This window comes from Athene cunicularia, assembly GCF_003259725.1.
Source record: "Athene cunicularia isolate RWA chromosome 1 unlocalized genomic scaffold, athCun1 chr1_part1, whole genome shotgun sequence".
Taxonomy (NCBI): Eukaryota; Metazoa; Chordata; class Aves; order Strigiformes; family Strigidae; genus Athene; species Athene cunicularia.
Window position 1 is genome coordinate 67,561,414 of NW_020799091.1, and position 12,087 is coordinate 67,573,500.

At 37.9% G+C, this 12,087-nt stretch overlaps 1 protein-coding gene across 1 annotated transcript in view; it reads right to left on the minus strand.

Annotated features, from left to right (window-relative positions):
* The window catches only part of IL18RAP (interleukin 18 receptor accessory protein), a 13,878-nt gene extending 9,006 nt beyond the window's left edge, over positions 1 to 4,872 (minus strand). The window contains exons 1-4 of the mRNA XM_026845878.1: positions 4,749 to 4,872; positions 3,437 to 3,704; positions 3,162 to 3,336; positions 1,610 to 1,784 (exon numbers count right to left, since the gene is read on the minus strand). Coding sequence (XP_026701679.1) covers positions 1,610 to 1,784; positions 3,162 to 3,336; positions 3,437 to 3,704; positions 4,749 to 4,872 — 742 coding nt within the window. The remainder of the gene's footprint in view (positions 1 to 1,609; positions 1,785 to 3,161; positions 3,337 to 3,436; positions 3,705 to 4,748) is intronic.
* Positions 4,873 to 12,087: the final 7,215 nt, after the last annotated feature.

Genomic DNA, 12,087 nt, shown 5'->3' on the forward strand with positions numbered 1-12,087 from the left:
TGTGTGTATATATATATATATATATATATATATATATATATATATATATATGGCACCTTTCAAGTGTTTTTCTGACTGTGCTGTGAAGTGAGGGAAAAGAACTCAGAAGCACAGTGCATTAGCTCAGGTTCAGCCAGATCAGAATAAAAACAGAGCTAGTCCATGCCTGCCCGGAAAATATTGTAGGACTATAGCCAAAGAGAAGAGTGAAAGAGCAGCAGACATTGTAACCCAGCATATAGAGGTCTCGAAAGTTGGAGCAGATGTGGTTTCCAATCCCTATCCTGATGGGAGGTATGTATTTTTCCCATGACTTCTTAGTACCAACTGCATCAAACATCTGCAAAAAAGGGAACAGCTATTTCAGAGGAGTGCTGTCCTGATGAGACCATAGAACCAGGCTGCCTCAACTGACACGTTTCTTTCACTCCCTGGATCTCCCTCCCACAGAGTGGCCAACTTTCTACCAGGATGTTAAGAACAGGTCCTGTGCTGTTGTCATACAGAATCAGCTGTACTGGGTCCATCCAGCACAGGATATAGAACAGATGTAGCTATGCTTTCCTCTGAGACCTGTGATTGACTGGAGTGTCTGACGAGAGTGCCTTATAGCACTCAACCACAGATATCTGGAGAAAAGCATGACCGCATCTCTTTTTCAGCAAACTATAGTCTCCCTTGTTCCTGATCCTGAGTTGCTAGCATGCTCCCTTGCACAGTATTGACATTATCTAATAGCACTCTGTCAGGCAGTATCTGGGCTTCGCCTGAAGGGCAGCAGAGGACAGTAAATATTGCTGAAAAGATCACCATGATTTGAAGGATAATTTAAGGCCATGCCATATCACAGTGCCATATTTTGGCAATTATATTTAGTAATCCATACAAAGCTTAAAAGAACAGGTCATGCAGGCAGTGATGCTTTTCTCCAAACAGCACATGCAACAACAAATGCCTTGTTTGTTAGTTAGATTGATCACAGGTGTCCTGTTTCCTCTGCTGTTAAAAAGTTATGTGGAAGATGGGTAGTGATCCCACCAACATCACCTTCCTCATCACTGTCAAGTGAAAAAAATGGTCTCATCCATGCCACCAGGAACAATTTTTTGTCTAACTCCTACTTCACATAAGCCTCCACTACAGGGACAGAACTAGGATTGAGGTACACTGCTTTTGTCCCCTTTTCCCATGCCGAATTAGCACTTCTTCCTCCTAGTATGTGAATATCTTCCTAACAGTCCTCATGCAGTACATGGAGAATATTGGCATCAGTTGAAGTTTCGTTAATTCTACTCCCAGATCAAGAGACGTAAAACCTTTTGCAGATTTGACCCCCGGTGTTAGGAACTACAATAAATCCAAGGTGGAATTAGATCTTGAAAATGATGGCATTGTATGCTACATGTTACTACCAAACATTGAAGTTTCTAGACAATGTCCCAAAACATCCTCAGAATACTTGGAAGAAGATTTTAATGACTGTGTAGCTAATTCAGTCTATGGGTTGTTCAGAAGAAGAGCCTGAACCAAAGACATAAATAGTGTAGGAAAGAACAGACAAAATATACTTTACTTCAGGCATTTTATTCTGAGTTATTAGAATACTCACCAATGACTTCTACTGCTACTGCTGTTCTCACTGTCCACTTTGTAGTGTTATCATATAGAGTGTAATCACACACATATATTCCAGCATCTTGGTGATAGGTTGGATTCAAGTAGATTTCATTATGCTTAAGCTTTAGGCTTTGTCTGCTTTTCCTATGTTTTATCTGATGACCATCCTAATGAAAATAAAGAATATCAAGTCCTTTACTTGTTGCTGTTATTAAATTATTTTTTAAGATATTTGGATAGGATTACCAGGGCAGTAGGGCCAAGACAAACTCCTTCCACTGAAGCCCCAAAAAAGATTTATTAGGAGTTTGAGGACATTTGTCAATTATGTTTAAAAAAATGTGAATACCAATGTCTTTTTTAAAAGTTATTTAAAATTTGTAGTTGCTGAGAGAAATGTGGAATAATGAACCTAATCTAAATTAAACTATTTCTAAAAAGTAAATAAAAAGGATCACTTTTTTAATGGACTGAGTATTTTTTTATTTTGTAAATAAATTGTTTTGAAAATATTTTCATGTTCTTTTATGAGAAGTAAATCATGGGATTGTGTTGTCTGAGATTGACAACACTGTCACTACTTTTAAAAGGATGAAGACCAACTATTTTTTGAAAAGCACCATATTTTTCAGCTTAGGGTATTCATATTCTCAAAGACCACTAAGAATTCTCCTTAATTCAATTTCCTAACAAAAATCCATTAACACAAAATGGAAAGAATTTCCTTAAATTCAGTGAGCTTCAGATCAAGATATAGGTAAATAGACCCAATTTAAAGTTTGAAAGTAAAGAAGTCAATGTTAGGTTAATGGTTGGACTAGATGATCTTCAAGGTCTTCTCCAACCTAAATGATTCTGTTATCCTGCGATTCTGTGAAAGAGTAACTTTGACTAGATTGTAATTCTACTTGATAGAATAAATATTGTAAATAATACCAGGCAGTAAAATGCACAATTGAAATTTTAGTCATTTCCATTTGCTCATTTGTACAGGTTTAGATGGTGTATTACAATCCTTACAAACAACAGGAATAATTTTTAGCTTGCAAGTATTTTAGTGGTCATTTGTAAAAGATTAAGTCAATAACGTTTCAGTAGAATAATGATTCATTAAAAACATAAGTCTTGGAAAGAACCATTTGAAACATTAAAATTTTTTTTTTCTAACAAAGACACGTGGTTTATTTTGTATATTTGATATTTTCAGAATTTAAAATGTCAAAACAAAACTCTTAAATTTCAATCATACATCACTTTGTAACAAACTTATTTTGATTGTCAATTACTTCAATTTCTTAGCTGAAGAGAAAGCATTCCTAGGTTTCTATTTCATGGAATAATATTTTGGGTGTGGAAAATTTCTTCAAAACTCTTACTTACAGACTTGATACATAACAATTTATGAGTCAGCTTTTGGGCTGAATTTCCCAGGCTGCATTGTCTGCCAAAGAAGAGTTCAAGAACCTGTGGCACATGAGCATTGACTAGACCTAAAGCTATACCTCAAATTAGCTTTTCTGAATGCTCAAGAGAGTGACTCTTACCTTGTACCATTTTACATCTGCCTTCTTCATATGGTTGTAGCATTTTGTCCCAGGACAAGTTATTGAATTCCCACTTCCAGCAAGAAGATATGGCATATTTGTGTCATAATCTGAACATTTTGCCACCTTCTTTGTTTGAACCTCCAAAACAATTTTGAGACATGGGATTTTTTCCCTGAGTGATGCAGGAAAAGAAGTTAAATGTCTAATACGCAAAACAAAACAGAACAATTAGTTCTTGTAAGGAATTATAAGACTTATGCTCCATTACATACCATATCATACAGATGTACACTCCAGAAGCACTGTGCCTTACTGGTTTAAACCAAAGTGCATCCCCTTGGAGAGCAAGATTAGAGCTTTCCTTGATCATCTTCAACGGCTCTTTATCTTTCTGATGCCAGAACCATTTCACCTTATGTTGTGTTATAAGTGAGTTGTTATAAATATAGGTAGCATCTCTATCTGGTAAAGCACATTGTAAAACAAACTCCTCATCACTAATTGCACGATACCATACTTGAGGTTCAACATGGGAACATCCTGAAAAGCAGGACAATAAGATATCAGAACTACCTGAAAGAACACACAGCCATCATATTTTAAAAAGTAGGAACACTACAAAAATAAAACCTTACCTTTCCTTGTGTTAAATAATTTTTTTATGTGACCAGATGCTGGGCTAAAAGAGAATTGATTTCCTTAAACATGGAACTTGCCAGTGTTTTCAAAAGTTTATTCAAAGGTGTCCAGAGGTTTATTAGGCCTTTTTCAAAAGGCTAATGTGAAAATAGCTTACAATTTTTAGTGAACTGAAGATTTTCACCTGGGTGCCAAACCTGTTAAAACTCCATAGAAAAGCAGATGAGGAGATAGCTCTCCTCAAATTAATGAAGAAGGGACCTGAAGAAGCAGACCCTACCCACTGTGTCACTGATTTCAAATCTTTTCCCTCTTATGTTTCAGTTACTGTCACTAAAATTACACAAGTTTTTGGATTCTGAAAACTGTGGTCACCCATCCTAACCCCGCATTTTCTAAAGGCTGACCAGTCTTGCTGCGTAACCCCTCCTGCCAGTCAGGATGTGGTAACCCTTGAAAGTATGGCAGGATTTCACTTCAGCAGAAGAGAGGGCATGAAATCTTCAGTTCCTTGACTGCCCACCTGGGAGACTCGGCAGTTTCAGTTTCTGTCTGCAAAATTAATATAGGAACAAGCTCCTCCTCCCACCCACTCCACCTTGTGTGGGTGCATCTCACCCTGCCTTTGTCTTCCTTCTTCCCCCCAACAGGCTTGGACCATCTGTTGGAGACTTCAAGGAGTCACAGAAGCAATTCATTTGCTCCATTCACTTCTCAGAAATTCTCCTTCACTTTTGCTCTTTTCATTAGGGAACTAGATTTTGAACCATATTTAGGATAAACTGTATTACAAATACTGAAAAACCTTGCAGAATGGCTAGAGACAGCTGTTTGCCGGACACAAGCATTAACAGGTGCAGGAAAAACTCATGAAGGCATGACAAAATGCAGATCCACTTTTCTCAACTGTCAGAAAGCACCCTGAACACCAAACGAGAAACTTACCTATCAAGTTAATCTCTCTAACTTCTGCCCCACTGATAAACAATGCTAGGATCCAGCACAAAGTGAGCATGATTTTCTTTATCAAATTTAGTTGATATTCTGAGACATTTTCTTTAAGAATCATATTGCTTTCTGTAAAAGAGAAAAACAGATTTTTTTTTTCAAATGATACTCTGATTAGATAGGTAATTACATATTTTATTATGTAGCTCTATAAAACTTAGTAGACAGTATTTCCTAGATATTCTGCTTTTTTAAAAATGGAGTTTGCAGGACTCTTCCTGCTCATATTATTTCACACAAATGCAGGTTAGATGATAATCAAGAATATCCAACTACCTCTTTAAATACATCTTGCATAGAGTTGCTTACAAATGGATTTCCAAGTTATACCTACAGCAATGCAGAACTCCGCATCTGGAGTGGAAATGCAAGTCTTTCATCAGCTGTTGCTTTTAGAAGAGGAACCTGTCCTCTAAGATGAGAGGTTAAGATACCAAATAACAAAATCAGCCTTTAACTAATGATAGGTATCAGCAACAGACTGAGAAAGGCATAACTGGCACCAAAATCCATTGAGCTCTATTAATACTGTATAAAACAAGGATGATGTTTTGAGTTATGCCACTCAACAACCCACATGACAAAGGCATACTCATGCCAGTAGCAAGCAGGACTCAAGGGCCTTGTGTGTGATTCAGTGCTGCAGACCCTTGAGCAGGTGAGCTGATGTAATGGTTGTCAAAAGGGGAAGGTCTCATCTACTTCTCCCTCCTCCCAACCCCCCTCTCCCTTAATTTCAGGCAAATGATCAAGCCCCTGTCCTGTGACAGCTCTGGTCCTTTCTGGTGACTCATTCAATCTATTAAGACATCAGAAGCTACCTGAGGAGTGCCTGACCTGGCAGAAGTTAAGTAGTAGAAGCATTTACTTCCCACCTGCCCGTTTGTCTGTAATCAGGGACACTCAGGCTGCATGTAGCAAAACCACATCAAGTGACCATTCACAAAGCACTTAATAATTTCAGTGTTGTATAATCTCTCTGCTCTCCAGTTTACTGCTGTGCTAACAATGCCCTCTTCAAGATCAGCTAATGAAAGTTAATAGCTCTGGTTAGCAATCTATAATTTTCTGTTGTCTTTTGTTAGCCATGGGAAAATACACCACTGCCTTTTTTTTTTTTTTTTTTTTTTTTTTTTTTTTTTTTGGCTAACCAATAATACTGTTATTAGAGAACTTTGGGAACTTTGCATCTCTATAGTGCTTAAAAAGTATGGTAGAATGTGAAATTAAAAAGCGTCATCTTGCAAGTGTGCTTAACAGGAAGAGAGACGTTCACAGCAGAAATAAACAGCAGTTACCAAAGGAGGGGGTGGGGGTGGGGGATGTACCTAAACCAGGATAATATTAAACTGACCATTCAGGTGTATTTGCACTGCAGGTAGATTCAAGGTGATTCAGTGACTCAATATATTCAGTGACTCATTATCTTGGTCAGTATCTGCCAGAAAAAGAAAGCACTCTACTCTGGTTAACATATTATCAAGTGTCTCTCCGCCTTCTCCTGCCATGTACACATCGATATTATCATAACCTTAGTCTAGGGATTTAGGATGCCATTTAATTGGAAAGTAACTTGTACACAAAGGAAACTAATGTGATCTTAGCATAATTTCCTGTGGTAAAAAAATATAAGAGAGAAGAATAAGAACTGTATTATTTGACTATGTTTCAAATCCTAAAGAACTCTCACAAGAAAACGAATTCCCTATTTCATAGCATTTTGTGTGTATTTATATAAAACATAATCAAAAGAAATCAAAATCATTTTCTTGAGAGATACACCAAGTTTCATGATATCTCTGAAGTCTAGTAAACAGTGACATGCCACAATCTTACAATCTATGATTCTGATGAAAATCACTTCAGCAGCAGAGCAATCAGTTCCTGTGTCTTGTATTGGATTTATGTCAATGAAAAGGCAAACATAATCTCATTCTAGGAGTAAGATTAGTAATAATCACACAGGAGAAGAAAAAAGCTCCACCATACCTATAAAGAAAATAAAATAAGTCTAATGAATCTACTTACTAAGACACTACTGTTTTGTCTCATCAATCAATTGAAAGCAATTTACTTTAAAATGCACATTCAGAGAAAATAAAACCAACTCACCTGTCAAACAGATGGGGTAGGGAGGGCTAAAATCTGAAGCTAAAAGCTATAATTAAAAAAAAAAAAAAAATCTGAAAATCTTACCTGAACATCCTACACTACATGATAAGAATTGTGGTTAGTTCTAGCTGTGCACTGTGTTGAGTCTGTTTCCTTTACAGGAATTTCCTCTACCTCACTGTCATCATCCTTCCTTTCTCAGCTTAGTTGTGTTAGGTTCGAAATTTCCGGGTCATTTTCTTGTAAAAAGAACAGGGGAAAAAATCTTTGTCCCTAGTAAAAGATCAAAGCCTTTTGAGTTCAAAAAAATCTTCCTTTTGCACTCTGTGCAAAAATGCAAAAATGCAATCTAATACCTACAAGACAACCACACTTCTGCCCAACACCGAAAGCTGGGTTCTCCTAACCCTTAGTCTCAACTACCTTCCACATCCACTGTAAGCAGGCCTTATAAGGGGTCTGTGACACACTATTGCTTTCTATCAGTGTCCTCCCAATTAAGCTTTGCTGGTTACCCAAATGCAGCTTTGGCAAAAAGAGAAAAGAGAAGCCCTGACCAATCTGAGCTATCTGTGATTTGTCCCTTGGACCTGTTAGACAGGCAGAGCACTTCAGCATATCCAGTTCCACATGGTCCAGCCCCTCTTCTAGGCTTCCTGTATGGATGTGAAACCCATAAAAGACAGGCTGCACAGTGATGCAAACTACATAAAAGCATCTGAGAGCACTTTGTCATCAGTTCAGACACCAGTTCTCCCTATTTCAGTAGAGGTTATGTAAATATATAAATCCATCATCTTGCACCAGACTTATTTCAAGAATAGTAGGACTTGTTTCTTCTTTTCTTGAGTGAAATTTACTCTATTTACTGCAGGCTGGATCAATTACTCTATTTTCACAAGACTCTAAAAAAGGCTTTTGCTGTGTAATGGGATTTCAATGTTGCTTCTGTTTAAATGCACATTTCTTTATGCAGTGACCAGTATTAATGGTTGATTCTCTTGTGTTCTGAGCATTTGGGGGTACAGGATTTGTATTCTCAGCTTCCACCATGTATTTAACTCTCTACTCCTTGAAGAACAGAGGCCAGTGATGATCAAGTTTGCAGAGTGTCTCCTAAAATATTTTCAGTGTTTTGCCCCAATACAAAATATACATTTGATGTCTAATTTACTAAAGCCTCCAATGTATCTCTGTAGATCAGTATAAAGAGTTAAGCTTTCTGAAGGTGTCCTTTCTGACTAGAATAAAAAAAGAAAAAAAAAAAAGCATTTTACTTTATTCTTCCCTTGAAGGAATTACGGAGTGCAATACAGATAAAACCAAGCCCATGCTCCTTTCAAGTCATTGCTGAGACTATCAGAAAGAGCAGATGGTTCTTTCCCAAAGACGCATCTTACAGTCACAAAATGTACTTCCTTCATTTTAAGTACTAATTGTCATACTCTCCAAGTAATAGGTTTATTATGTTCAAAAAATTATTTAAGTAGAGCAGTCTAACTGTTAGAGCATATCTTAGAAATACAATAGAAGCACCAGTCACATAGTTTTGAATGCCATGCTGCCAGAAGACTGAGTGGTATGTCACAGTGATTACCACACTGGATGAAAATCAAACAGGGCCAAATATTTGGCTGAGCCTCTGCTCCAGTTCATCCCTTCCTCTTTTGTACAAGTAATGTACATGCTAAAAAAGCAGCCTCACACACTTGTACTTCTCAGGTTCATATTTATCCTTTGCTGCTAGAGACAAGTTTATAAAGGAACGAGTAAAGGACAGTTTCAGAATCCCCTCTCTGCTTCCTCTCTTTCCTCCTTCTCCTCCTGCTCACTTGCTTACCTTCCCACTCACACATTTAGCATGTTTTATGCTATAGCTCCAGGAAATTGTGCCTGCCCACCCCTGTGGAAAGTCAAGGTGGGGGTCTGTATCTTACCTTGTCCATCTCACTTTTGCTCAAGCATTTTGACAGCCAAAAAGCAGGGGGAAGAATGCACCATCTCTGTGTATGTAGTGTAGTCTCACAGTGCTGGGAGGAGTGCATCTCTTTCAGTATTCTGGTACTATTCTATTCTTGACACATTTACACATCACCTCCTCCTCAGCTTAGCTATGGTTAACACTGAGTGGGTAAGAAATTTTCCACTCCTATCATCTTCTACACTGTATGTGGTGATGGTTATCCTGTCACAGGAGGTGTCTGAACAATAACTGAACAAGAACCTCTGTCCATTTTGTACTAGTTCATACAGTCAGTGAAATGACATAAGGTCAAGGGCAGCTTATGTAGCGGTGGGGTAACTCATCTATTACTCCTCTGTGAAATCAGGGAAGGTGGTGCTATTTTAGTACAACTTTGCTGCACCTGCCTTGGTGTAATATGGCTAGTCCCACAGAAGTACTTTGGATGAACTGATGACTGAATAGATCACTTGCCAACAGATGAAGAGTAAAGCAAATACTCATAACCCAGGCCTTGAAAACATTTGCACTTTCACAATCTTTAGCAGTTAATTCTCTAGCACCTCAAACTCCATGGCAAACACTTCTTGCCTTCCTTGCCCTCCTCTCGCATGCTTACTGAAATCCAAGAAACATAAAACTGACAAGGGTGACCACTGTTGTATTATGGGTTTTCTTTCAGAAACTTACTGCGCTCAAGCACAAAAGTAGGTCAGAACAGTTTCCCTGTTACTCCCATATGAGACCTTACTGTTCTTAATGTCCATTATAAATTTATTCATGGGCATGTGCCCTTGTGTGAATACCATTCCTTAGCTTAAACAGCTCTTCTTTCTAGTGCTTTTTCTTCTGTATGCATTTGTTGACAATGCTTCTACTCCTTTTGCTATTCATTTTACCAGCCTAAGCAATTTAAACTCCTCTAGGATCCCTTCACACAGTTCTCCTGGTGGTCCTCATGGCTCTGCCTTGCAGGTGTCAAGGTCTCACTTCACTGGCAGCATTTCACTGGTGTTTGTACTGTATTATTTGAATTTCCTTCATCATGCTGTCAGTTGGCAACAATCTCGATGTTCTCAAAAGTTTTAATTTCCGAAGTATGTGTTCCTTCCTTCTAGCTGAATTTTTGCTGCTAGTTCCCGAAGGCTTCCTTAAGTAACACATAAACAGATATGCTTAATATACTATATATTAAGCCACTATACACAGATAAAGACATTTCTATGACAGCTGAGCTGAATATTTAGGGTCTTCACAAACAGACAGAGTCACTTCTGAATTTGCCTAATTGTTTCTAAAAAGTCAGATTCATAAGACATTACAAACAGTTTTAGAACCTCTTATGGAACAGCATTCCTTCACCATAGTCAAAAAACCTCAAACAGCTACAATTTCCCTGCAATGCATAGTAAACAGTTTTGTAACCGCACACTGAAATGAGGTCTCCAGCACATGACTGAAATTGGCTTAACTATGGTAGTGGTCAAAAGAATTAAAGCAATAAGCTCTGAATCTGTTTAATTATCTTTCAGAAATACCTTAAGCCGTAAGTGTACTGAACTCAATTGTTTTTGTATTTGATAGGTAATAAAAAACAAATATGTTACACTGCACTGTGATATTTCTTGCTGATGTACATACTGTATCTCACCAATAGAGGCCAGATGGAGCATCAAACAATGCAATATGAAACAAATCTCTATGATGAGTTCTTTATATATTTAGCTGACAATGAAACTAAATAATGAGACTATTGTGGTCTATCTGCAGCTGCTTTCCCTGAAGTTCAGGAAATTTGGATTGTTGAACCACAGGAAGCTGTCATGAGTTGATCAAAACTGAAATAGATTCTTGTGGAGCCTTTTTTCCATTTTGTATTTTACGTAACTTGTGGCTGCTGCAGAAAGCTTAGTAACTACTATTTCACTCAGGCACTTTATCTAATTATAGCTACCAAGTCAGAAAACTATTTCCCAAAAATGCAATCACATTTTCTTTTTCAAAACACTGAATACTTTTCAACTACATCACAAGCATCGCACTAGGAAAGGCAACATTTATAACATTTTATTAAATATATTTAGGATTTAATGATGTAAAAGTTACCTCTTCTGTGCAAGCCAGACCATAGTCATCTCTAAAAAGAAAGCCTTTTTTTTTTTTTTTTACTTTCTCTGAGAAATCAAGATAGAAAAGAACAACTCTAATATATAACCACAGTTCTAGAGTAACTTTCCAGGCCATACTCACACATCTATCTTTTATACCTGGTGATCTTTTTTTTTTCTTGGCATTTTTGAACAACATTTAATGACTTGAGGCATCAAGTTACTGACTTCTGGGTGAAACACATAGAATTTTGGACCATCTTGCGCAAATCAGCTGCGTACTTCCTTTAGGTCTGACACGTCCAGCATACAATATAACCTTGCTCTACACAGTTGTCATGTGCCCAAGGTGCCTCCCTGTTGGAGCTCTCCTTTTTGTGCTGACTGCAACAGTTATGTTTAACTTCTAGTTCGGTAAACACAGTGCCAACAACTTGCTTGTGCAAGCATCTTCAGTTGCCCTTCAACATAACCAGCAAATCTGACAGTTCTCTCTGTCCTCCAGCCCTTCTGCAAATCTCCTGATCTCTTTACAGCCTAGAGTGGTGAAAGAGGTAAGATTTGTCCTTAAGCCTGGATATGGAGTCATTTACTCCTGTTTCACAAGTTTGACCTCTCCTCATATCTCTGTAAAGAATGCAGATGGTAATGGAGGAATAGAAGAGCTTATAGTAGGAAGAAATTATATGTATGGATCTAGACAGTGTGTCCATTTGGAGGGACCCCTTCACTCAAAGAACCTATCCAGAATTGGTGCAGACACTGAAGGTGGACACACAGGACAGGGCACATGGACAACTATAATTACCAAACCTTCACAGAAACATAGAATCGTAGAATACCAGATTGGAAGGGACCTCAAGTATCATCTGGTCCAACCTTTCTTGGCAAAATCACAGTTTAAACAAGGTGGCTTAGCACCCTGTCCAGCTGAATCTTCAAAGTGTCCAATGTTGGGGAATCCAACTGGGGAGATTATTCCAGGGGCTGATTGTTCTCATTGTGAAAAATTTTCCTCTTGTGTCCAATCAGAATTTCCCCAGGAGTAACTTGTACCCATTACCCCTTGTCTTTTCCATATGACCCCTTGTAA